Source organism: Parasteatoda tepidariorum, chromosome 6, assembly GCF_982258835.1.
Source record: "Parasteatoda tepidariorum strain Cologne lab strain chromosome 6, Ptep-v5.0, whole genome shotgun sequence".
Classification (NCBI taxonomy): Eukaryota; Metazoa; Arthropoda; class Arachnida; order Araneae; family Theridiidae; genus Parasteatoda; species Parasteatoda tepidariorum.
In genome coordinates, this window is record NC_141760.1 from 60,014,626 (window position 1) to 60,039,010 (window position 24,385).

At 26.9% G+C, this 24,385-nt stretch overlaps 1 protein-coding gene across 1 annotated transcript; it reads right to left on the reverse strand.

Moving 5' to 3' along the window:
• Positions 1-1,028: 1,028 nt before the first annotated feature.
• Positions 1,029-24,086, reverse strand: Mcm2 (DNA replication licensing factor Mcm2). Its single transcript, XM_016072949.4, has 18 exons — positions 23,872-24,086; positions 21,738-21,922; positions 21,423-21,592; positions 21,204-21,292; positions 18,791-18,965; positions 16,756-16,975; positions 15,690-15,897; positions 14,302-14,436; positions 13,382-13,570; positions 12,952-13,045; positions 12,344-12,594; positions 9,759-9,923; positions 9,600-9,674; positions 7,608-7,697; positions 7,277-7,429; positions 5,066-5,248; positions 3,224-3,379; positions 1,029-1,213 (listed from the first exon to the last, which is right to left on the reverse strand). Exons 1-18 carry the CDS (start codon positions 23,875-23,877, stop codon positions 1,091-1,093), a joined length of 2,667 nt encoding a protein of 888 aa, XP_015928435.1. The 5' UTR covers positions 23,878-24,086; the 3' UTR covers positions 1,029-1,090.
• Positions 24,087-24,385: the final 299 nt, after the last annotated feature.

The following is a 24,385-nucleotide window of genomic DNA, read 5'->3' on the forward strand; positions in this document are numbered from 1 at the left end:
TTGACAAGGGGCCTACCGTATTGTATCATTCAACACAAAACGACTGTTTAAAAAAGCCAGTCGCAATATTCAGCAAGCAGGTAATTACTGTTTATACCATGTTCAAATATAAACTGGTAAGGGGTTACCTTTTTGGCGAAAAATTTATAGCTGGCGGTCGCATCGTACAGGAATACTTTGTAACTACTATGGCTGTTGATCACGGGTTATTATTTTAATATATTACAAAAGCATATGAAAATACCAGCATGGTGGATATCTCAGCATCATCCATAAGAAGAAAATCTGCATACTAAGTAAATTTTCAAATTTTGTACACCTGTACTCCCTCATGAATAATAGTTGTTAAAGTACTTCATCTAGTTCCGAAGTTAGAATTAATTTAAAATTAACAAAACCTTTTTTTTTTATTAAAAAAAAGCTTAGTAACTTTTGTTAAAATTAACTGTTGCCTTTTTTACCTAAAGTATTATTGGGTATTGTTGCAGTCCTCATAAAAGGTTGAACTCTAGAAGTTTTCATACTGTGAGGAAAAGCAGAAATTTTTTAAAAAAGGTATAAAAGTAATAAGCAGGACTGAAGCCCTTTCTGTACAGTGATTCAATTATATTTGCTCCAAGCTTTAACCATTAGCTTATTGAGGGTTGTATAGTAATGATTTTTTAACAAATATCTTTAAAAACAAATTAACAGTAGTCATAAATATTAATCTTGATAAACATACATGAAAATAACGTTATTAAAAAAAAGCACCAGAAATGTTGAAAAACTAATAAATTAATTTGGTACACTTAGTGGTGGAAATTTACAGAACAGTGATTACAATGCTTTCTCACTTATTTCGAATGTTTTTATATAAGTTCAGATTTTTATTTTATTTTTTACATTGTATTGATAAAAATATATGTATACATATGTATTGAAAAATATAATCAGGGTACAAATATTTAAAATGCTTAGTTTTAACCATACAATTATAATGTCTCAAACTAGTGATTTTTTTATTATTATTTAATGAGAGCCAAGAAAAAATTCAAACCATTTTATTGTACAAAAAACGTTAAACACAAAATATTCAACACACATTAATTTACACTTGTCTTATAATCCTTTGAATGATTGCTTTTCGCTCCTTGTTATGCACAAAGCTATGAGAGGAAAACAATTCACTTTTGTAGAAAGGTGTTAAGTTGTGAATGTTAATTTGTCGAGCCTAAATGTGGAAAGAAAAAGTGCTGTTATAAAAAAGTACATTAATTTATTATGCTTTATTAAACTTATTATTTTCATACATTTAACTGATTTAAACAATGAAAACGAGCTTTTAAATAATGTAACAGTTTTATTGAAATTAGAGTTCATTAGTAAGAAAACTACATTTTCATTTAATTGCACTAAAATAATATTTTAAGCTTGGAATTCTATTTACTTTCAGACATTGTATTATACACCCATTACAAATTAGTAGTTCTAATGCTATTAACAGTCATTATATCTGATCATACATGTGATTACTGAGGCAAGAAATTTATTGAAAGTTATTCAAGAAACTTCATGTGATAGTTTAGTTTTAAAAAGAAAAAACCTTTTTAAATGGCAATAATAACTATAGAAAAAGATATTAAAGGCAAAACTATGTGTTTTTACAGTTAATTCGCGCAAATCAGATACCTTAAAAAGGATCTATTCAAATTCATTGTAATAAATAATATGATTTTAAAAACCATGTGGATATTAGCAGTAACAGCCAAAATTTCAATCTAAAAAACGATAGAATTGTTTTGTCACAATATTAATACACAAAAAAATATAAAAAATTTTATTTAAAAAAATCATTGGAAACCCAATAGCAATAACTACTGGAAAAACGATCAAAACTCCATGTGGAATTATAAGGGAATCGATTGAATTTTGTCTGTCGTAAAAATATTGGAACTTCAGAAACCATGTGTTAATCAGTAGTAACAACAGTGTCAAAAAGTGATTACTCAAATATGATTAAAAATTTCCTTGTTCTAGTATCGTGATTTCATATGTAAAGTATTGCGATGATATTTACTTGGAATTGATTTTCTCAGCTAAATAAAAGAGGGAACAAACATACAGCTTCCACTTAATAAATGTTTTATTGTAAATTGAAGTTTGTTACTTTAAGGATTTAATTTTCAAGTTATAAACTTTTACTTAAGTCTTTTACAGATAAAAAAATTCTAGATTCATTAAAAAGATCCACCTAATGTGAAGAAATAATACAATGGAAGATTCAATGTCAGACCAGTCTCATGAATAATTAAAAGTGGTAATTTATTTTTCTTCCAGAGAATAGCAGGCAGAAACTCTGATAAATGACCTCCAATATGCATAATTTATTACACAAGTTTGTTTAGGTTTACAAAAATGGTTCTAGTCTTTAATTCCATTCAAAAGCTAAATAAGTGTTTGTTCAAATCAGTTTTATTTCAATGCTTAACTCTGTAGTATGGAGTAAAACCCACAGCTACGTCTTTAAAAGTAGATAGCACTATACTGTCTTATGTCAGTTACAGGTTTTGAAGCAAACAATCTTTCAAATATTCACAATAGCTTTGATCAATTTCATTCATTTGTTTTTGCCACAGCTGTTGAGTAATTTTAAATGAAGCCAGTTATATCAGAATTTGAGATGTATTATCAAAGTTGTATTTCTTTTTTACAAATCTGCTTAAAAAACTGTAAATAGGGCGTTAATGGAAACTCTGACAGAAAAGAAAAGGAAGTTACTGGTAAGAAGGTAATAAACATTGACAGGATTTTTCAAAAGTTTCTAAATCGTAATTTTACATTTGCGAAACTCTATAGTAAAAATTTTGATTCGCAATGATTTTTTAAGTCCCTAAATTAACAAACTTGATATTTGCTGCAGTCCACAATTTAACAGAAAAATAGCATGCTTGTTATATAGTTTAAACTGAAATTTGTCAATTACTGTAAATAATTAATTTTTCAACAATATTGGCATTTGATTGATGACAGTGCAAATAACACTGAGATATCTGTTTGAAGTAAAATGCTAAAGGTAACTAGCTTAAACAGTGAGCTAACTAAAAAATAAAGTCCTTCACACTTTACTCACAATAATTCATTGATTTTTTACCTAGCAAACCTTCCAACATAAAAGTATTAATCAACTCATTTTTAGTGGCTATATTTTCTTCAATTAAAATGAAAAAACAAGACTTATTACCTTATCTTGCAGTTCTTTTTCAGGAATTTCTACTGTTTCAATATCTGTTGTGAAACGACTTCGCATGTAAGCAAATTGTTCTTGCATCAACTGTTTCAGTATGTAGAGCAGCAATTCATTGTTATCTCTCTTGTAAGTTAAGTACCTTGAGAATGTCTACAATAAACACATTATATTAGAATTAACAAAAATATGCATTGATTCATAACACCAACTTGAAACAAATTCACTAAAGAATGAAAAGGAATATTAAAAAAATAATTTTAATAATGTAGTTTTTAATTAACACATATTGGCCATGAAGTTTAGTAGGTAAATGTGTTAGACCTCAAGCACGCAATCGAAAGAAAGCACATAAAATTTAAACAATGCATCTGGGGAAAAAAATGAAAAGGCTATTGGCACAACAAATTTATTAATTAACAATATTTTTGTTTAAATACTATTCACGGGTCTAAAAGTAACATATTTAACACTTTGATAAATTATAAAATAATTTCTTGGCTTTATTCTGTAATAATTTATTTCAATTTAAAAAAAAAAAAAACTTAAACAACCATTTTCTACAATACTATTGTTTATATGCTTAAATTTAATTAGTAAAAGAATTTTGAATATAGTGAACTACCATTTATAATGGACTTACTACTGGATCTGCTGACAGTTCACTATATTAGGGTTCAACTGCAAATAGGCTTACTATATCTCCAGATTTATTTTAGAAAGACTATTAGAAACAATATTTAATTCTAGGAAAACCACAAAACTAAACTCAGAATTCTCTCTCAGATGGTTTTGTACTTTTATGGCTCAATTTTTACGAACGTTTTGACTAACTATGTTTAAAATTTAAAAAGCAGTTCTTTTTACTAGTAAAAGGTTCCAAGAAACACAAAACTAAGTTTTCTTTGAAATATTTTAAGGATTTATTATATGTATGCTCAACTTTACCATTGTTCACCAAGTTATAATGGATCACGTAGATGAAATACTGAGGCACAAAATAAAATAGATTGATAAATGTATAAAACACTTAATAGTCCTCAAAAACTTAAGTATGATACATAAATAATTCATTTGAAAAATATAATATTGTATGCACTGAACATTAAAAATTTAGTTTGATCTAAAATCAGGAACTTTAAAAACTAACTGTAAGTGAATATTACAAAATGCAACAAGGATATAAATCAAGAAAATGTTTTTATTCTCCAGCACATCTTGATCGTATAAATTAAAAATCCTTTTAAGAAGAAACGCATTTTTAAAATTAGTTATTTAAAAGCATCTCAATTAGGATTTGTAAAATCGTGAGGCATCTAAAGCAATTTTTAAAAAACAAAAATCAAATTAGCAAATAATTAATTCATAAAAAAATTGAGACTACATAATTTTCTTACTGTAAGATAATATTTAAAAATTGTAAGAGAGAGAATTGCTTTTAAAAAAAATAAATCAATTTAGAAATTTTTTAGTTAGAAAAAGGTTTTACCAAAAAATTAGCTAAGTAAAAAAAAATTTATAACATGCATGTAAATTATTAAAAATTATAATAAAATATAGATTTTTAAGAATATTTTCAGTGAAAATATGTGACATATTTGTTGAAAAAATTGGAATTTAAATAGAAATTCACTAGTTTTGCCAATAAACACAGGGTTGACAAGTATGCTATAATTCTATTTTAAATTAGAGAGAAATATCCCCTCCCCCAAAAAAAGTTATAATTGGTGAATGTTAACATAAAAGCTAGTCTAATTTAAACCTGAAAGTTATCTAATTAATCATATAAAAGTTTTTAAAAAAATGCAAAAGAAACGCTGCTTTCTTCATGAAGCTTACCTTCTTCATTGATTTCATCACACTGAATTTTTGTGTATCAACAAAACTTTCCAACATGACCCTTATGGCCATATTTACATCATCTTCATGGACAAAATCTCTCAAATGCATACGTGCATTAGCTTCGGCCATTCTAATCATAGACTCAATATGTCGTACAGTAACAGGTACACTACCAGTAGCCTGAAATGAAGAAAATAGAAAACATATTAATATATTAAACACATTTAAGCTTGAAGTCTTTTTTTACCCTGATATATACAATAGTTTACTAACAGTTACAATAGTCATCTTATGGAAGAAAAATCAAACTTTGTACCAACTCTTCCTGTGTTTAGACTAAGGCATTTCTACATAGAATGAAAACTACAGTATGTTTATGTGATATTATTTGTGCTTTTTGCACAATTAGCTAGTATTTTAAAAGATAGAAGTATTGAAATGTCTACAGACCTTGATTGAAAACCTACAGCTGGAAATGTAAAATTTCTTCAATATAAACTCAAAGAAACTCGAAAATATCATGATTCAAATAAAAATTCAAATTTGCAACAAAAAAAATATAATAATAAGGAATCTATATGCTTAATATAGTTGTAACAACCAAAATATTATACCAACTATTGACACTATTATTATAATATTAACTAACTCTTAATATTATGTTAATGACGCTGTTAACATGGGTTTTTTTTTCCTCCTTCAATTATCCAATGTTCTTATGTATTCATGTTGCATCTGTTTATGATCAAAACTAAATTAATTTTTGCTAGTGTTTAATTTATTAAATATAATTAAATTTGCAGTTTTAATTAGAAGGAAAGCTTGATTGAGGATAAAAAATATATTCTCTTCCAAAAAAAAGAAAATTTGTATCAGGATAATTTTAATAAATAGCATAGAAAAGGAACATTTTTGAATTAAACTTTTCAATATAGCATAGAAGCAAAATTACTTTACATCATTATTTTTATTAACATTGTGCATAGTCATTGTGCAATTTCAATATGAGGTATATTTAGTCTTAGATAACATATGCCATTTTAGGAATTTTTGAAATTCATTATTTTAAATGAAAAATCTAGACAAGTCTTATTTCCTAAATTTTCAAGTTCACTTTAAGCTGCTTTACCAAACAAACTTTCAAGAATACAGCTTATTAATATCACAAATAAACTTTAATGTTGTTTGTACATAATTAGCACAATTGGTTAATTATTATTATTTATTTATTTTTAAGAATGTAACTTAAAAGAATTTTTCTACATTAAAAGTACAGTTCAAATATTAAAACAAAAATATGTATATATACATATTTGATGAATTCAACCATTTGAAAGAGATCTTTTTCTTGATTATTTGAAGTGGTAGTAAATTACCATTATTATACCAGCACTAAACAAAAACAATTTAAATAAATATACAAGGCTTGACAGTTTATCAGCAATAGTTTAAGGTATTGGCAAAATTTAAAAAAAAAAAAAATTATTCTTGATCTTTAATACTATTTTGCTACCACTATAAATATTGGGCGAATCTACACTATGAATTGGAAACTATGTATATAATTTTAAAAAATTTAATAAGTGATGCATCTACAGGAATACAAACATATTTAAACCAAAGAAAAAGGTAAAAGATCATTCGCAGCTAAAAAGAGGACTTAGAACCATTTAGGTTTTTTTTTTAAAATGTATAAGTTTTCTTAAGAACCTGCAATAGTTTTCTTCAATAAAATAAAAAAAAATCAGCTAAACAGAATTTATTAAGATACAGGATCATACTAACAAAATAGAAATTTTACATTAAATTTCTTTATTTAGTAAAGTCTGAAATTTTACAAAATTAAAAAGATTAACTGAAGTAAAATTAAATTAATCCAATTCATGTGTAAGTTCTCAAAACTTATATAATATAGCACATATTTAAGACTTGCAAGTCAAATTGAGTAAAAAAAAAAGGTATATTATATGTAACAGAAAATAGTTAAATTCGAATTGGGGAAATCAACTTTTGTGCCTATTTTATCGTTTTAGAAAAAAGGTTGTTAAACTTTTTTTAAAAAGTACCCACAATTTTATAATTAGGATTTCTCTCTTTTTCAAAAGAGATTTAAGAGGACCAAAACATTAATAAATGTCTTCACTATAGCATATAGACTTGGTAGGAAAAGAGGACTACTTGGGAGTCTTGTATTGGTATAAAACTTACCATGCTTTCTCGTCTTAATTCGCTATACAATTTTGCAACTTTATCTTGATCCATTTGATGGAGTTTAGGATTGACTTTTTCTCGAGCATAAATAATGTATTTTCTTAACAGATCTTGGGCAATTTTTTCAATACCAGCCATTAATGGATCTTCCTGTTATAATGAGCATATATAAAATTTAAGAAATGTCACATTAACACAATAAGACAATAATTATTATTAAAAAGAAAAAAAATTGGTATTAAATTTGACAATTAAAATAGTATGCATTGATTCATATTAAACAATAAGCGAAAATTACTTGAAAAATCATAAAATCCGAAGTAATTACCATTTCGGGAAAACTACTTTTGCCAGAGCTTTCGTTTTCTGGATGATGATTAACATGACTTTGAATCACAAATTTAGCTAATCGACGATCCTAAAAAATATTTCAATATAATCAAAAAAAAATTATAACAAAATGTTTTGAACACTGTACACATACTGTTCAATTTCAATATGAAAGCTAATAGATATGCAGCTAATAGATATGCAAGATATGCAGAGTTTAAAGTAATATGCAGTTTGCATGACTTAACAAAAGATCTTAGTTACACAGTATTTACAATGAGAGAACTAAACTCAAGAGGCTTAAAATTTATACAAATTTATTTTTCTAATAAAACTTAAAAATTTGAAATATAAAACTACTAGCCTTATTATAATTGAATAATAAAGCTGTTATTTAAACAGAACAAAGCTTTTTTAAATTGTAAAAAAAATCTTTCTATATTCTCATTAGATAGAAATTAACATAAAAAATAGTTTTATATATTAATCAGAACTATAAAAATACTATTTGAAAAAAAAATATTTGTTCTCACCTGCACACAAAACAATATAAAATACATTAATAACTGTGTCAAAGTTTTACAATTTTAAAATATTGTAAACTTCCATAAAACAACAAGGTAATGAATACTTTTTTATTGTAAGTCACTGGTTTTGGGGCTAAATTTGTATTTAGCCCCAAACAGATATACAAATTTATAAATGTTATGAATTTGTAAATATATTTGCATACCTTGATGCATAATGAGTAGAGCTGCAGTGCGGTGCGAAATTGTTCTCTTTTTTTCCTAAAATCAGCAAATTTCTAAATTTGTTCAATTTGCCCGAAAATTGTTCAAAATTAGAACTTTTTTTAAATTTATTACGTTATTTAACAGAATTTTTTACTTTCTTGAAGCCACAAATTAAGCATGTAAAATTGATTTGACATTTAAGGAAGCTAAAATCAATAGCATAAGAGTGAGAATCGATAGAAAAATGACAAGAAAATAGTTCAGATATAAGAGATAATCCCAATCTTATCAAGTAAGGTGGTCTTTCTATTCTTGGGGAGGGTGATAAGACTGATTAGAATGACCTTCCTGAACTCAGAAATATAAAAGAAATAGGAATCACAAAAGAAACAAAGTGTTATATGTCAAATCTTTGACAGAATTGTTATACAGGCTATTGCACTGGGTAATGAAATTTCTGCCTTTGTATGTAGCGAGACAAATTTTCCTTTGCTGCTTCTTGTGATTTCTTTAAGAGAAGTCTCAAGCTTTTATAAAGCAGAGTTTTCGAACCCAGTCGATGTAAATATTTAAGTGGAATGAAGAGGACAATTCTTCAATTTTTGAACATAATCCTGATGTTTGAGGATGCCGAAGAATTGATAAGTGAATTTAATTTTTACAAAGCAACAGTCAAGGAATTGCACATTGATGAAGGGAAATTGATCCAGTTGTGGGAATCAAAGACCGAACACTATCCAAAATTGGCCAAAGTGGCAATTCGATGCTTGTCGGTGCCTGCAAACAGCGTGGACTTAGAAATATTGTTTTCAAAGTATAAAAATGTATTAAGAGATGAACGACATAGCATAAATAAAAATAATCAGACAATGTAAAATACTTTATACCAAAATTCTGTTCATTTAAATAAAAAAGATTTATATTGCCTGAAATTAAAATACTTTTGTTGTGTATTTTTTATGCTTTTGTTTTATTAATTTCACGATTTTAGTCTTTTACATCATTCATATAAAAAAAAAAATTGTATTTATAATCTGCGTCATTTTCAAAATATCCCGCGAATTTGGGGTCTTTTTTTTCGTGAGGAACTAGCAGCCCTAATAATGAGGTTTGTTATAATATTAGAAGAATACACAGCAAAATAATGTAAAAAACAAGAAGAAAAGAAAGAAAACTCAGAGTTTTAACACAAAACTCTAATAATTTATATAATTTTTACGTGATAAATTTTGCTAACTAATATAAATAAAAATTACTTCAAGTGGATCAACTTGGTCCCTAACAATGCATAAGATATCAAATCGAGATAAAATAGGCTCAGTCAGATCAACCTGTAACAAAAAATGTAGCAGGGTAAAATAAATTGAATTTTTAAAAAAAAATCTTTAAAATTATACATGCGAAATTCTATTTACATTTTCAGAAAATGTTAGGGAAGGGTCATAACGTCCTCCAATAGGATTTGCAGCAGCAATTACAGCACATCGAGCTTGCAAAGAAGTTACAATACCAGCTTTTGAAATGGATATACTTTGTTGTTCCATAGCTTCATGAATGCTCGTACGGTCAGCATCATTCATCTGAAAGGAATCATCAATAGTCAATTAGGAACTATTTAATCAACTGAAATGCTATTGACAAACAATTCTTAAAATGCATACGAAATATAAATTCATTATTTATTTACAGAGAATTTAGTTTAGATTTGCTTATCCAGTAAACTTTTTAAAATTTATTTTTAAAAAAAGATAAAATTTCAGAGTAAACTTAATTTATTAACTTTTTGATATGGCTGGTACAATCCATGGGCCAGAATAACAGGTGTTATCAAACTGTAAGCAAAAGGTGAAATACTACATTTTTGATGTAAGCTACAGTAACCAAACTGCTGTGTTAAAATATAATGCATAATTTTTGTACATAATTTCCAGCCAGTAAAGTTAAGGCTTGAGCTTTTCTGACAAATTTAAATTTATAAAGTTGTATAGGCCTAACAAATGCAATTATAAATAAACTATTATAAATTATTATAAGTTAACTTAAAAATATAAGACAAATTTGATGAAAGAAGTAACTTTTTCATCTTGCAATAAATTAAAAAATTTAAAAGCTAATAAAAAATGTTAAAAAAAATTAAGAATTTATTAAAGTTAGCACTAGTTTAAATTAGGACAAATTGGTTTCAATAACTAGAAAGAAACTTTTCCGATTACTCATTCGATAAAATATTTTTAAAAAATAAAGATTCAGAGCTTCAGAAAAGTTGATAAAGATTTGAATTATTTTATATTTTTTTAACAACTTGCACAGGAAAAATGTACCACACTCAAGATATTCTTTGTAACAAAATCATCAACAATGTACTCCACATGTCAGCAGGCAGTTATCGCAGAATTTAAAAACACATTTGTGGTTCACAGAAATTCAAAGAAAAATGTCAATTAGGCATTTAACATTTAATGCCTTACAGTCAGTTGCGGTCAAATGTTATGGTAAACATACAATGAATTTCTTGCCAGTACAAGAGGTTATCTGATTATCTGCAAAAGCGGATTTTGGGGGGGGGGGATTTCTCCCCCTGTACATTAATTTCGATTGAATGTGAGAAAACTGGTTTTCTGTGCAAGAAAATGAACTGTTGTACCTCAAACTATATTTAGTGTTGACAGTTTAAGGATTACATAGTAAGACAAACTGAGAAAAAGAAAAACAAGACTTATACCCCGCTTAAAAAATGAACATAAAATAATAAATGTATTAATAACATAGGGATCTTAACGATGTAAATAATGAAAACTGAAAAAAAAAAATAATAATAATAATCACATGTACTCTTTCTTAAACCAGTACACACATATGAACAGTTCAAAAGCAAAAACAACACACTTTGCATCAGGAAATTATGGAAATATGAGAACAATCTGAACTGTTAACTAAGTCTTTAGAATATATATCACTATTCAGAAATGCAGTTGATTTTGTGACTCAAATATTCCTAATACCCCTTAGATAACCTCTATTTAGCAAACAGTTCCTTCTAAACTATCCATATTCCTCCAACATCATTTTACAGACACCTCAACATCCAAAATTAATGAAAATAAGTGTATTTTAATTAAAAGTTTTATTTCTTTCATTTTTTACTACCTATACACAATTCTAATATGCTTGAATGTCAATCAATAACACTTAAATCAAAGAAAACATTTGCTATGTGTTGTCGGCTTCAATTTGTATATATTATACAAACTATTTCCTTCTATTATTATTGTTAATATATAAAATTTAAAAATATTTATAAATTTTATTAAAGGAATACTAAATACAATTGAAATACATAACTGAAAGTTATTAATCCCGATTTTTACCTGTGCATACCTGTGTGCTATTCATGCTAATGTCATTTAAGAAGCAACAAGAATTGTTTTTTAGAAAAAAGTTATGAAATTCTATTTTTCAAATTTAAATTTTTTTGAAATAAAATTACATTTTTATTTGGACTAAGAATGACACAAATTATAAACTATATTCCATCAGAATACTATTTTTTTTCCTAACTCATCTTTTCTTTAGATAGTGTTTGTTTTCTTAAGACTTAAGAGTTTGGTTAAGGCAAATTTAACATCTATATAGGTAAACTATAAACACAATAACAATGTGCAAATAATATCAGATTTAACTGTTTAATTACAAAATGGTGTTTTTCTCCCTATTAATTCTTTTCTTTCCTAAATAGTGTAATCTAAATAAAAAATATATAAATACTTGCAAATTTTCTACTGAATAGTTTACATATGACCAACCAAAATTTTGCAAATTATTTTATGATTTAAATTAGGTTATTTATTGTGAATAAAAACTTATTTTGCATATTTAAAATTTGATGCAAAAAAAATTTTATTACATCATGAAGACTTAAAGGTTCTAATTTCTGCTACTTTCTTAATCTTTTAGGGACTAAAATTTTAAAAAAAAAAACATAAATTCTACATAAAAGCACCTTATCAAATTCATCAATAATGCAAACTCCTTTATCAGCAAGTACTAAAGCCCCAGCTTCTAACGTCCATTCCTTAGTGACAGGACTTCTCTGCACATAGGCAGTTAAACCAACAGCAGAAGCACCTTGTCCAGTGGTGAAAACTGCCCGAGGAGCAATCTTTTCAGTGTATTTTAAAAATTGTGATTTTGCTGTACCAGGATCACCACACACCAAAATATTGATATCACCTCGAACTCTGTGTTTTTGACCTAAAAAAAAAATTTGTATTATTAATTTGTAAAGAAAAAAGGACATTTAAAAATACAGAAGAAAAAACAAAATCAAACTCAAAGGCTGTATAAAATAATAATTAATCATGAAAACCTTATCTTCTTTTTTAAATATCAGACTTACTTAAAAAAAATACTAATTCACAACTAGCTTCTCCATTGAAAAATAAATATACTGTATTAAAATAATAAAAATTAGTCAGTGGCAAATTTAAAATAATTTTTTTAGTAATTTTAAAATAGATCTGCATAACTGACTAAAGCATAAAAAATCTACCAAAATTATGCAGGAAAAAAAACAAAAAACAATTTAAATACTAAGTTAACTTTTATTACCTGGATTTTTAGCCTCTCCTCCAAACAGAGATAAGGCAATTGCTCGTTTTACATCCACGTGTCCATAAATTGAGGGAGCAATACTTGCTATTATCTACAAAAATTAAATAAATAAAATTTAAATAAAATAAAATGGAACTATTCTGTCTGTGGGGTTGTAAAAAAAAATGACTAAACTATTATTTACACCAATGATGTTTTACAAATTTTGGTAATAGGCACTACTGGTTTAATAATAAATAAGTACCTAATATAGTTAATGTGGTGATGTTTCTTTTGGAACCCGAAAGTGAAATAGTACCAATAAAGTTAATCTTAAGAGTATTTGACTTTTCACATAGAAATGTGATTCATAAAAATATGGTAATAATCTCAAATATATAAAAATAGTTTTCTAATAAATTATAGCAGTACAAAAAAAAATGCCTACTCGTTCTCCTATTCGCTCATCTTTGGAAAGAGCAATTATAGCCTTAATGTCATCATCAGTCAAACCTTGTGAAACAATTTTATCTTTTTTGGCAACATGATTAGCTATGATAACGGTTGCAAAAACAGGAAAACCATTGGCTGTATTTAGTGATCCATCATAACAATTGGAGTAAGTCCCTGTTACTTCCTGTAATAAAAACAAATTTTCACATTAAATTTAGATATTTACAGCAATTAAAAATATTAAATGTCTAAAATTAATTTAAAATACTAGGAAAATAATCTTGGCAGTGTTTTGTACTTGAAAGAAAAGAACATCATTAAATAACTTAATATTTAAAAAGAGAATGTAATACATATAATATATATGCAAATATAAATAATTTTTTCCTATATTTAAATGACAGGATTTTTAAGTTTTTACTTAAAGTGGGCAAAAAAAAACACAGTAAGAACTTTTTGGAAGAAAGATTGTTGTATTAAAAATAAGTGTCAGCAACAAGAACACCCAATTTAAATACATGATATAAAAACATTATTTAAATATAATTGCCTATTATAGTATTAGTCTTGGAAAAAAGCAGTAATGAACGGTCAAAAAAAATTTTAAAAAAGAAATCTAACAGCACTCAGAAATTCACAGTAAAGAAAATTCTGATCACATTTTTAACTAAAAACTTTTGTAGCACATAGATAATTTATGAAATTTATCTAATTGATTAAAAAAAAATTCCTTAATACATTAAGTTCATAAAGTCATAGATTAAGTTCTTATCTTTTTTTTTTCCGTTCAAAAAAAAAAAGTGCATTTATAACATTTCTGACAAAAACTTTTGAAAAATTTTCATTTTGGAACAGAACTATTTTAAAGAAGAGCATAACAAGATTCAAGAAGTAATCTACATAAATTTTACTTACAATTTCATCACCTGGTTTACAAGAATCGCACAGATCACCAAGGAGAATCGTATCTTTAGATCTTGGTAACCTTCCGGCATCAACTTTCCCAGGACTTTCTTGAATAGTGATTCTTTGATAATTTTTGTAGATGGTCTGAAATAAATATTATGATAATATATAATTATGATAATATATGAGACATTTTTCTATTTACTTTTAACAGATACTTGCACCCCATTCCTAATAAAAATTAAAAGAATAGTTTTATTGTTTGTAAAATATAACAGAACTTATACCACTTGACAAACAAGTTTTTGAATTGTATTTAAAAAGCTTAACTTCACAAACCAGGGCATTGGCAACGATTAAAACATTAGTTTTTGAGCAGAAATTTTGAAATGACGAAACTGGAGTGCTTCAATTAAAACTTAGAAACAGTTTTTGAAGTGTATTTCACAATTTTATAACTAGGTCTGAAGTCCAGTTACACTGGCATATTGAATTACATTAATGTATTATATAAGAACAATTTTAATTAATTTTAGTTTTTTTTAAAATTGATATTATTAAACAATGAAATAACAAGTAATTCTCTCCCCTCTAGATTTATATTACTTGTAATAAATTCTAAGCAGAATACTATAAAGTTGCTGAAATATAAAAGAATAAATACCCTTGCAATGACATTTGTATATATTTGAAAACTTGATAGTTTTATTTAAATAAAAGCATAATTAGTGAAATTATTACATATTTATTGTTCCTTTTTAAAGTTGTTCACTACTTTATCAAATTTTATATATTTATTACTTTAAAAATTAGATTCAGTAATTAGTGCATAAAAATTCTAATTTTATTATTAATTATATTTAAATCTATTATTTTTTTTTGAATTAAATATTATTTAATCTAATTTCTTTATATAATTATAAGATAAAATTCCATTATACTAATCTATGTAAAACATTTAAGGTTAAAAGAAAAATTTCTTTCAATTTCTTAATATATTTAATTTTAAAAAAAAATTCTAGTTTCTCTTTTTAATTTTCACTTATTTAAAAAGGATTTATTAAATAACTTGTAAATTAATACAATTAGTTAACCTAAAATGCATTACAAACAGTTTAAAATTTTAATTTTATACTTAATATTTCATTTTTAAAAAGACTTTCTACCATTTCTTTCACTAGGGTTGAATGAAAGAAACTTGCCATTGATTAAAGATATTGCACATTTTAAGTAATCCTTCAATAATTTCAATAGTTATGTTGCAAATATAAGCTTTTCTATATAAAAAAAAATATATACTCAAAAAAATGAAATACAATATTTTTTATAAATGTAGCAAATAAGAAAACTATTATCAACATATTTAAAATATAATTAATATATAAACATGAAATAACCTGTTCCATGTTGATTTGAAATGGTCCATTGCTTTGACATTCTGGACAAGTTCCTGGTTTGACTTCATTATCATATGTCTGAACGAAAGGTCCAAGTACATAGTTACATTTAATACAGTCATATTTCACAAGAGATAATTGTGGTAGTACACCAGTAGAACAGGTCACCACACCAGATGTCCTAATGAGCTGGTTCAAATGCAACTGCCTAAAAATAAAAGAGACAATTTAGGAGTTAAAGAAGAAATTTTAAAAAAGTCTGTAAGATACATATGTTTGAAAAGGATCATTGACTTCTATAGAGAGGGATTGTTTAAAAAAAAATTTAAAAAAAGAGTAACTACTGACGGAATTAAAAACTGAAATAATACAGACAAAATATATTATTTATCATGCATACATATTTTCTGTACAAAGTAAAGACACTTTGATAACATTTTAATAAAAACAGTTTCTCTGCACTTTAAGGGGTGAAAAATTGTAGGCAAGAGAAAAACTAAAAAGGGACCGAGTGAACTCAGTGATCGAATGGTAGCATTATGCGCTCCCGTGCCGAAGTTTCGAGATTCTATCCTTAGACCGGGAAGTTGTGCATTCCTTCAGTTGGTTGATAAAATGAGTTTCAAGCATGTTTGGGAACTAAACCAACACTTCCTAAAAAACAGAAAGCCTCCGCACGGCTATCATAACCGAGAATTTGATCCTTTAATAGCCTTAACATTGTGACATCATTCTTCTTTTTTACTCACTGCACAGTTTATATTTGGTAAGTTGGACTGCTAAATTGATTCGTAGGGAGAAGCCTTTGCTCGTCTAAGAGGTGTTGACTAAATGCTAGGGGTTTTGGGTGCCCAACCGGGATATCTGTTGCAGTACCCCAGAGCCCAAGGTCAAGAAAACTGGGATAGGCACATGGCAGAAATTTGATTATTTTGTATAATCATTTTATTGGTCTCTTTTTACAAAATAATTTATTGTCTGAATGCCAAAAACTCTCAAGTTTTATATAGTAATGAAACATTTTGTCTTTTAATTGCATAAAAAGAAATATATACTGAAATATTACCTTAAACTTCTAATATTTTCCATTAAGGGAAGATCTGTTATGCGTACATGAATTTCACTGGTGATTCTCTCATATTGACTATACATGCTAAAAACAACATCTTTAGCAGCTTCATCAAAAATTTTTAAGACTTCAGTAGGGGCTTCGGGCAAGAAATAAGCTAAAACTTGTTCTTCTGCAGCTAAACAATTATAATCAACTTCAAAGCTTTGCCTATTTTCTAAAAAGTAAAGAAGAAAATTTATTACACAACTACAAAAATAAATAAAACTAAAGTTATTTTCAGATACGCATAAAATTTAGTTCATTAAAAGAAAAATGAGATGAAGAAAATTAAAGGTTAAAAAAAATTTTATAAACGTATAAAGTTAAGAAAATTATGCAAATATATTTTTGTCTTAATAATTACGTCGAATTCTTTTAATAATTAATTTTGAATAATACAATCTTTACATTAATGTAGCTATATTAGTCTAGGATTATATTATAATAATACTTTTCTATCAGTCTAGAAGACAAATTACATGGTTGTCAATTAGCTATAAACTGTAGTTTTGTCTTTCTCAAAGCATGTTTAGGTATAAAACTTTGCTTAGATTTTAAGAAGGTAGCAAAAATCAAGTTTTACCATTTGTTTGGTAAAAAATTTTGGCTACTGCCAAATAAAAATATATCAAATATATTTGTAAATAAATTTATATTAATTATATGCAGTATCCTCCCTTGACGCTTTTAGAAGGACGGCACGCCCTGCCAGCATTTTGATCCCTATAAATGATCTCTTTTCATAAAAATAAGCTGCTATCCCTTAAAAACACTGCCTTTTTATTTATATTTCATTTTTTTAAAAAATGAATCCCCTGTTTAAATAATAATTACACACTGGTAAAATTATAAGTGTTTACAGTTTTAATTCTGATTACTTATTACTAATATTTACTTTGTTCATATTATTCTTAACTCGTAAAATACTTCTTTTTTTGGGGGAGGGGGGGCTGCTGCAGGAGTATTAACAAATTTTTACTGATTTTAAATTTTGAAATTTTTTAAATAAATGGCTTTTTTTTTAAAAAAAAAATACACCCTTATATGTTCATTTTCTCATAATATTTAGTTTAAATTATAGAAAAAAGCTTTCAAGCTGTTTATTAATTAATCATTTACTTTAGCTCCTACTCTTTTCGAAAAAATTTATGCAGAGAGATTGTCTTTTAGCATGTCTTTAATTACTTTTATAAACTATAAATTTCTCTCTTATTTCAATAATAAGAGAAAATTATTTTTAGAAATGTACACATAAAATAGTATAAACAGAGTAATTTAAAAATTGTTGAGGATCAAATTCAGTTATAACATTACACATTTTGATAAATTTTTACGCTGGTGAGGGTCATTTCAAAACTCAAAGTACTCTTTTCTGCAAAGCAGCATCCTGCCCTTTTTATTCCTTGGGAAAACTCTGGATGATTTAAGCACTTTTTAGATTTAAAAAAAATTACTTAATTTAATAAAATATTTTGACAAAATACTGGAAAATTAGCATTAAAATAGTTTATCAAACAAAGCTACTGACATTTTTAAAAATTTTCTTCATAAATTTAAATGTTAACGTGACTTTGCACAAAAATTCATACAATTTAGCACAAAATAAAGAGAATAATTATTTAATTAAGAAAAATTATTTATTATTTAATTAAATTATTATTTAATTAAATTATTATTTAATTAAAAAGGAAACATTACGAAATTAAATTTAATGTGTTAGTGCAGTTAAAGAAACTAACATGAAAAGTAAAAATAAAAAATTGCTGGAAATATGAAAGATTCGGGGGGAAAAAAGGGAACAAATTACACAGGCAATAAAACTTAATAGGAAAACGTTATTGAAAGAGATTTAGGAAATCAAAGTTGACAAGTTTTAAACATAATACATCCAATAATATTTATATTTTAGTACTTTCGCAAAATTGTAATGCAGATTTTGAAAAAATCTTAAAATGAGTTTAACACAGTTAATAACTGTATTTGCTCTTACCTTCACACATCTGCCTAATCTTTTCTCTATACAAATTATGGCCATTATCATCAACATAAGTCCTTAAGAAATTTTTAAAACGATTGTAGACCTCAGTGCGAGGACCCAGTAGAGAAACCCATTCTTTCACAGAATGCCCACGCATATCATCCAAATTTTCAATACTTTCTATCATCTAAAATTGAAAATTTAAAAGTTGCATTTTTTATTAACATAACTATTAAGTATATTCTAACAAATTACAACCAAATTGCAAATCAAGACACAAAATTTCCACTCGCCAGCTTGACATTGTCTACTGAATATTTAGGACCTGACAAGTAAGTTTTGTTTTGAAAAATTTTGTGTATTAAATCTGGCCACCTACCAAATTTTTACCTGAGTTAACGTTAACTTGCGAAATCTGTGGAAAATATCAGAATGTAACTTCAGCTAACTTTTTAAGACTACTGTGTTCAAAATTTGCTAAAATGATTTAGTCAGAATTTCCAAAAATAGACCCTTTAACATATTCTGGCCCTGACAGATGGCATTTTACAGCCATAAGACAACAATATTCAAACATGATGAGATAAAACTATAGGGACATTTCTGATATTTTTCTTATTTCTAGGATATGCGAATGATATATGAATCATAAGTGTGCTCTCTAAGCATTCTTAAATTCCTATAAATTTGAACTTTAAAAAAAAAGCTGCCACTCCTTAAAAAAAAAAACTACTACTACTCATCTGCTCTACAGTCCATGTAGGACCTTGGCTTCATTTACCACACAACTTCTTTTTTTTGGAGGGGGGGGGGCCTTGGCCTTTATCCTCCAATTTTTTATTTATTTTTTTTTTTTTCAGATCTCTTTCCAGGTTGTCCGACTTTTCTCTTTTCCTCAAGTTTTTCCTTTCTCACTCATTCACTCCAGATGTCTTAGACATTTTATTCTTTTTGTTTTGATTAAATTTACTATATCTTTTTCTTTATATAGTTTACTTAGCTCTAAATTACTCCTAATTTTTCAAAAATCACCATCTTAGGTTGGTCCGTATAGTTTCCTGAAAATCTTCCTCTTAAAAGGAATAAGCATTTTTTCTTCATTTTGAGTGGTAGTCCCGGTTACATATGTGACAATGGGTCTAACTATATAATTGTAAGTTTATATAATTGTAATTTCAACTTTCTTGAAAGCAGAGAAGTTTTAAACAACTTAAGAATTGAAAAGTAACTTCTGTTTCCAATTGCCAGTCTATCTCTGGGTTTTATTCATTTTTTTTCAGTGACAATTGAGTTAAGATATTTTAATTCTGTCACTCTTTCAAAAAAATTCAGTATTTTCTGCACTTGCTGTTGTTTCGTTTTCTCAGTCTCTTAAAAACACTGCCTTTCTAGTATTTTTTTTTTCAGGAAAAGGTTTTCTTAACCACCTGTTCTAATGAAAAGTCCACTTCTGATTTATTTAGTTACTGATAGCAAATTAACTTCAATTTTTAATTAGATTCCTTCATTTTAGCAAGGTTTTTCTTAGTTATATAGTTACAATTCGCATGACATTTTTTGAGGGATATGAAAGAATAATTTAGTCATTTTAAATTTTACCATCACTACTTTTTTTTTAAAAAAAAATACCATTAATATAACGCACCTTTAAATTTTATTTTCTCTTAATTTTCAGTTTAAAATATTTAAAAAAAGCTTCAAAGTTGTTTATCAATTAATAATTTTTTTGGGGGTTGTTAACTTTTTTTGAAGAAAATATATACAAAGATTGTGTTTTAGATTGCCCTTTAGATTATTTTTCAAAAGCTTAACATTTTTTTGTAAATTTTGTCAAAAAATGAGAATTATTTGCAAAATATGCACATGAAATAAAATAAGATGGTAATTTAATAGTTAGGGTCAAATTCAATTATATAACATTAAACATTTTGATAAATTTTAATGATGATACGTGAATGACCCTTTCTGTAAGGAAGCCCCCTGTCTTTTTTTATTCCTAGGGACAACTTTGGAATCATTGAAACCTAATAGCAACCGTATTTTAAGCCACTGACGGTTCTGCACGTAAAAAGTCGCATTTTAGCCTGCAGTCTTCTCTGCATGGCAAAACCGGTTTTTCCATGTTAAAGGATAGGGGAATAGTGTATAGGGGAGAAACATTCTCCCAATTTTGCCCATTTTCTTAACCGCCAGTCGGCAGTGGGTTAAATAATTTTTGTCATTAATTTGACAAAACTATGTTTTAATTTTTTTACATCCTTTTATGATTTTAGTCACTAAAAAGCTCTTCATACTGCATTTGGTAACATTTTTAAAAAAATTCCTATATTCTTTTTAGTAAATACTGATAAGTTTGGCTATTACCTTTAGAGTTGAAATTTTATACATTGTAATAAATTATACAAAAATTGAAATTATTAATTACCTCCTCATCAGCGGCTGCACCTTCAGCTGCTCTTTCCGCTAATCGCCTTCGACGAGTAGGCCTCTCTTCCTCTTCTTCAGACTCTGAACCTGTAAAATAAAATCAGTGAGAAAAGGAAATTATTCCTTGTAATTCAAACAAATAAAATTTAATTACATACTAAAAACTTTTAAGAAAAAATTGTGGTAACATAAATCAAACTAAATTTCTATTACATACCATAGAGCAAACCACGCCGCATACGACCAACAGCACGCCCTTCGGTCCGATCTCTTCTTCTCATTTCTTCTTCAGCAGCATGGCGGTCTCCTTCAGATAGCATACTATATTCAGAGTCATCCAGCATCTCTGGATCATAACGATCAAGTCCAGGAATAGCTCTATAATCTCTGTAATACCAAATTACAAATTTAATTACCATATTAATTAGAATTACCCAAAAAACTAATAAATTTCAATCAATGAAAACGCACACAAATTCATGAATATAAAAACATGATTATCGTGTAGTTTTTTATCTCATAAAATACATACGCTTCCATGTTGTCACCAAACAATTCTTCTCCATCCTCTTCCATGACTTGATCTTCTTCTCCAGCTCCACCAATTATTTCAGATTCATCTTCAAATGCTGGCAAATCTCGAGCAGGACTTGACATCAAAATGTTACTCCTAGGCGAAGTAACTCCATTCTCTCTAACGTCAGAGGCAGAATCAGACTATTCAAAATGTACAAAAAACGTTTTTAATGTATTATACATCATAAAAAAAAAATTTAATGCATTGCAAATTATACATTATATAAAAAATCATAAGGTTAGTTAAAAGATGGTTTTTTGAAAGGAAAAAAAAAAGATTCCACTGAATTATTTCCTATATAAGTCAGCTTTCTTTTTTTCACTTGATGCCTATAACTAAATTCATGCTTACAATTTTTTGTCACAAATTAGTCATGGAAAAAGTTAAATTATAGTTAAGGATATAGTTATTCAGTTATGTTCAAGAATAATTCCCAACTACTGGTACCATTATCAGTATTATGATTTTCTCACCCCAACCCTATGATTCACACAGATACAATAAATGATATACACAATTGTATACAACACTAAAAAGAAAATAATAAAAATTTTCCCAATTTTTTATTTTTTTTGAACGGCAGGTACTGAACTTTCGTTCTTCACCTCAGAAAATGCTGGAAGTTATGCTCAATTAACATCACCTAATGGGCACCTGTAAACTTAAGTTACAGAGGCGAACAACACTGCCACAGATACTCATTCATAGGGTGGGCCACATTGACAACACAGAGAGAAACATCCATGACCTGAGCGAAATTCATCCCCACAGCCATCGGCTTCGCAGTCAGGCACGGAAACCGCTCGGCCACCTGTCGGGCTTTGTTTAAAATATGTTCTTTGGGAAAAAAATTCAATTGTGTATTTAAATGAACCACAATAGGTATCAAATGCTTTTCTTTGTTTAACATACATTATTATAATTATTATTAACATTAAGTTATACCATTATTGAAACAATAATTTCAGAATAATCTATAGAAATTTACCCTACAACATTTACTGAAGTCATTCTTTTGTTAGTTACATATTTCATGTTGGTTTGTTACAGAAGAGAATTTTTAACCATTCCAATCATTGTTACAATTAAATTTTATCAAAATAATATTCTGAATCCCTACCAAATAAAAATAAACAAACATTATTATTACAATAAAGTATGTATTATTTTTTGAGGATGAGAAGATATTTAAAATTAAGAATAATAATTTAAATAAATTAATTAAATTAATAATAATAAATCAAAGTAAAATTTAAAGAATAATTATTTTAATAAATTAACACCTTTTCATGGTTTTTAAAGATCATATTCTAAATGTAACCTTGCTTAATTTAATTTGGTTAAGTATTTTTAACAAAATAATCAGGGGTCTGTCCAAGCCAAATTTACTACCGTTTGACGGTACCTTCACAAATTCAACTTTAGGAAAAACGGTAGTTTCATAAAATACTTTTTCTTCAAATTATATTTCTATATCCCGTAAGAAAAGAGAAATCCATATTTTTGTGTTGACTCTTTTATAATTTTTAATTTTTCACAAATTATGTCTAAATTTTCACAATATAGGTACCTCTCAGAAAAACCTAGGCAGACCCCTGATAATGTAATTTTTTAACTATGACTTAGTTTCTTGCAATGGAATGACATTTAAGCTCAAAACCCTAATGAATCAGAAAGACAGGATCAATTTATCCATAAGATAACAAAAAGAGTAATTTAATAGTTAGGTAATATAAATGACGAAATTCTCAATTTAGAGCAAAAAATAAAGCAATTAATCTGCACTAAGCATAATATATCTCAAATTTTAATATATACTAATTACTTATTTAGTATTGAACACCCATTAAACATAAAATAAAATAGGTATAATAATACACTGATTAGTAGCATAACAAAAAATTATTAAAACTTAGAAAAACTTATTTAGAAGTGTAATTTTTTAAAATTAAAATAAAATATCGTCCGTAAACAGTTAAAATATATTAAATAGTTTTAGAATAGAGAAAGAATAGCAAAAACATTAGTCTATGAAATCATAGTAAATACAAAGTATGATAAAATGAAAATTAAAAGTATTATTACATACCTCCATTTAGCTACTACTGTGCGCAATGTATGTAAATAAAATATTAGATTGCACAAAATTTAATAAACGCTCTCGAGTTTATGACAGATTATAATAAGCGCATAAAGAAACAAAAACAAATAAAATTCAATTTTTGACACTAAACTTGGTAAAATTGGCGCGTAATGTAATTTCAGTTACAGTCACAGTAAAGAAGCCCCAGTGTCATGTTAGCCAGGCTAATTTAGGAAATATTTGCGGAACTGGATTTAATTATATGACATTCAATTTTAGATCACGTGACATTCATATTCTGCTTATTCCGAAACCTGCAACGTTAGAGATTCCCTTCATTTTCTGCACCAGTAACATTCATTACAATTATTTGCCAGTCGCTATTAACTTTTTATATTTATTTTTCATTTTTTAGCCCAGAAATGGGAGTAAATTGCAACATTTAAGATTGATTATGAATACTGATAGTTAAGATAATACCGGGAAAAACTTGAGTAAACTTTTTAAAAAATTAACAAAC